The following is a 3,665-nucleotide window of genomic DNA, read 5'->3' on the forward strand; positions in this document are numbered from 1 at the left end:
TTGCATTTCTGCTCTGCAAGTTGATGGAGCTATGAGGTCTTCTGAAACGGGTGGAGGGAATATTCTCGAAGTTGGGCAGGGCCTCATCCTTGAGCGTGAAGGGCGTTTGAAGGCCATGGAACGACTCACAGGGGGAGATCATGGGTAGCCTGATTTCGTCTCCTACTGCCTCAATTTTGGGGGGAGGAAATTTCATCCCCTGCTGAAGATGAAAACTCTAGCCAGCTCTTAACTTCTCCATCACTCCAAAGCAATCAAAAGTACTTTAGTCTCTATCATCACAAAACACAGTTTGCAAATGCTAATCGGAATGGGCAGTCCCATGTGACAGTCAAAGCTCCTAACTTCACTCAGTTGCAGCCACTCCCCCCGCCCCCCAGGGCTGGCGCGGGTGGGGGTGGGGTGGGGGTCAGAGAGGCAGGAAAGTCCTACTGGGCCTCGCTGAGTTGGCACTGGCCTGAGCTGCTTCATGCTCCCTACGGGTGTTTAAAGGAGACTTTCTGTCATGGGGAATTTATCTGAATTCTTCCAGACTCTGCCCCCCACACCCCCATCTCTAGCTATCCTCTCCTGAAGGTCCCTTCTTCTGCTCTGGATTCTGACAGACATGTCCTCTCTCCCAGGGCCCTTGGGGTCTGAAGCTCTAATTCCAGCCTCATCTCTGCTGAGGTCAGCTGGCTCCTGTTGGTGGCTTATCAGGCATTTCCTAAGGTGTCCGCAGGCCATCTCTGTCCTGTACCCGTGTCAGGTCCATGGGAAACGCTGGCAGCAAACTTTGGGTGTTGTGGGCTGCTGGCAGGGCTGCGCACCACTCCTTTGCTCTGCTACCAAAGCAGGAACCCCACTCCCGTACTCTAGTGTTCCTGGGTGGGGACCCACAGCAAGGTACCGGGTCCCTAACCAACAGGGGACACATGCCGCGTGTCTCCAAGTGGTGCCTTGAAACCCTTTCTCTGAGTCTGAGGTGGCCATGTGCCCCAAACCGCTCTCTCCAATGAAACCCTCTGCAGACTCCCTCTCCCCTCTCCACCCTCCCAACCCTTTACATCCTCAAAGTGGTGGGGAGGTTTTAGAGGTGGACAAACATCTGCTGGGCTGTTGACTTTGACAACATGCACCTTAGTTTAGCACCTGGTGTTGGCATAGCCTGTTGGCTGTATTTCAGTGTTCCCGTGAAACTGCTCATTGGACGTCACTACAGGGATCCTGCCTTGTGGAGAGAGGGACCCCTCCTGGTCCCTTGTGGGATCTCCCCAGGGGTCCAGAGAGGCCGTCAGTAGGGGGATGCCCAGCCACTGCCGCGCAATCCCTACCCTCCCTTGGGCTTTCCTGAGCACCTCCCTTGCTGGAGTCAGGGGCCATCAGAGATACCACAGCCTCCCATTTCTGACTCTTACCCAGTGCCAGGTCATCGCAACTCCGTGGCCATTTCGCGAGATTTACTGTCACTCTGAGCCTTTCTTCCATTTCCATCACCTTGTTAGAAACTCAGACCAAATCTATGCTCAGAGCTGAGCCTCCGGGACAGCTGCCCAGTGCTTGCTCAGTGCTGTTGTCAAATGACAAGGAGCTGTCACCACTAGACCTCACGGGCAGCACGATGTCAGCTGTGGGGACCCAGAGGATGTCTGTGCCCAATGAGCTGGCAGATGGGGAGCTCCCAAGCTCAGTGCAGCCCTCCCCCAACCCCATCACAGCTGCCCTGGGACAGCCAACAGGCTGGGTGTTTGGGAGGCTACCACGTGGCTGTCCAGCGACTCAGGGAATCTTTCCTCTCCCCCATCTGCACTCTGCATGGCAGGCCCGTGCTGGCCAGTGGTGGTAGCTCCTCATTCCTATTTTAGGTGCAGAGACTGATCATCACAGGTTTGAGACATCAGACAGATGGCCCAGCCAGCAACTTGCAGGCATTTGTCAGAGGCGGTGGCCTCCCTGTCACTGTCTTCAGGGCATGCTGGTAATTCTGGGGCTGTGAGATCAGTGTGCGTCAGCGCGTGGCCAGCTTGCCTTCTACACTTTTCTGCACAGCTATACCCATTGTCCTGTGGTGGCAGCCCGCTTTTTCATGATGCAGAAGTTGGTGTTGTAGGTGTTAAGATGTATTGGTTTGGGTACTATTGATGTGGTCAAGAACCTTTTCCAGTCTTCTGTGTTTGAGGTGACCTGTGGCTTTCCGGACAGGAGCCCAAAACACCCCAAAAGCTGCTCACTGGCAGTGCTGGCCTCCTTCCGACGAGGCAGCCCCTGTTTTGTGGATGTCACTTAAAGGAATTTGCCCAGTAGTTTGGAGGAAAGAAACTTAACAGCTTCGAGGCACTTGCCACATGCCAGGCACTTTGCCAAATGCATTCACACAAATTCTCTTATTAACCCTCACCGTGCTCCTGCAAGACAGACCACCATCATCACCTTGGGGTTCTAGAGGAGGATATGGAAGCTCCAAGAGGTTACATCAATGGTGGCACCTGGGTATGAACCCCGTGTGACCCCACAACCCAGGCGTAGCTTTCCTGGACCCTCCTGCCCTCCCGGGGCACTTGCCGGGGCTGGGGGTGCAGCTCTTGTGCCGGGGCTCAGCAGCCACTGCTTCTCTGACCTCCCCTGTCCTGTGCATCTTTGTTGAGTGACGCATTCAGGACCCTGAGCCCACTGTGGAGAAAGTCTTTCGTACCAGATCATAGTAGACTGTAAGGTGTGTGGGTGCTGTGGGTTTGGTTTAATGAACTTTCGTCATCGACAGCCTCTGCGAAGCCAGAGCAGCAGCACTTTGGTACTTTCAGGTCGTGCCTTTCCTGAATGTTTTAGGAAAAAGACCAGAAGATGCAGGGAGCTTTTTTTCTAGCAAATGATAACTGTCTTTGCTTTTATCCTCTTCATTGGCTGACGCCTAAACCAGCTGAAGAAGCAGGCATTGGAGACACCCCCAACCTGGAAGACCAAGCTGCTGGACACGTGACTCAAGGTTAGTGGGCCAGAATTGCCTGCCATGACTTGGGGGTGAGGGGACAGCTGGGAGCTCTCACATGGGCTCTACCCCAAAGAGAGGATTTGGACCTGGGCCCTAATACACAAGACCAGGAGATTTGGGGGAGCCGGTTCTTATCAAAGGTGGACTATTCAAATATAGAAAGACCCCGAGTGTTTTTCTTCTAACACCATATTTGAGTCATTCCTAAGGCATTTACTATCCTGAAAGAAGCTGGCCTGGGATTTGAGGATGAATGTCAAACAGGCACTCAAGTATGTATCATGGGCAGTTCCCCCCACGGGCTGCCTCTGGCCTATCCAGAATCAAGGCCGTAACCGCATCACCCCCAAGCTGTTGCTTTCAAACTTTCTTCTATGCAACCTTCAAACCTTATTATGACTGTCTTCTCAGGAACCAAACTGCTGTGTTCAAGAAAAGCAGCTTCTGTAATCATTTATCATAAATATTTTAAGAACTTAAAAAAACCTTGAGACTCCTAATTTTAGGAATCGGAGACCTCTGATATAGATACAACATGGGCTGGGTTTGTTTTCTATAATTTGTGGATAAATGAACCTGAGAGTCTACGGTATAATGGGGGAGCTTCTAGATTGCAAAAGAGCTGGGAAGATTCTGGTTTTTTCTCCAGAAAGTGATATGGGACTTGTCCAATGTTTAGTGTCACCACTGGTGCTGT

The 3,665-nt window shown here is 52.4% G+C and overlaps 1 protein-coding gene across 1 annotated transcript in view; it reads left to right on the forward strand.

Annotated features, from left to right (window-relative positions):
• LOC103588509 (microtubule-associated protein tau-like) overlaps positions 1 to 3,265 on the forward strand; it is a 21,495-nt gene extending 18,230 nt beyond the window's left edge. The window contains exon 4 of the mRNA XM_008570195.1: positions 2,897 to 3,265. Within this exon, the coding sequence (XP_008568417.1) occupies positions 2,897 to 2,967 (71 nt within the window). The 3' untranslated portion in view covers positions 2,968 to 3,265. The remainder of the gene's footprint in view (positions 1 to 2,896) is intronic.
• The last annotated feature ends 400 nt before the right edge of the window (positions 3,266 to 3,665 follow it).

Source organism: Galeopterus variegatus, unplaced genomic scaffold (assembly GCF_000696425.1).
Source record: "Galeopterus variegatus unplaced genomic scaffold, G_variegatus-3.0.2 Scaffold580, whole genome shotgun sequence".
Lineage (NCBI taxonomy): Eukaryota > Metazoa > Chordata > Mammalia > Dermoptera > Cynocephalidae > Galeopterus > Galeopterus variegatus.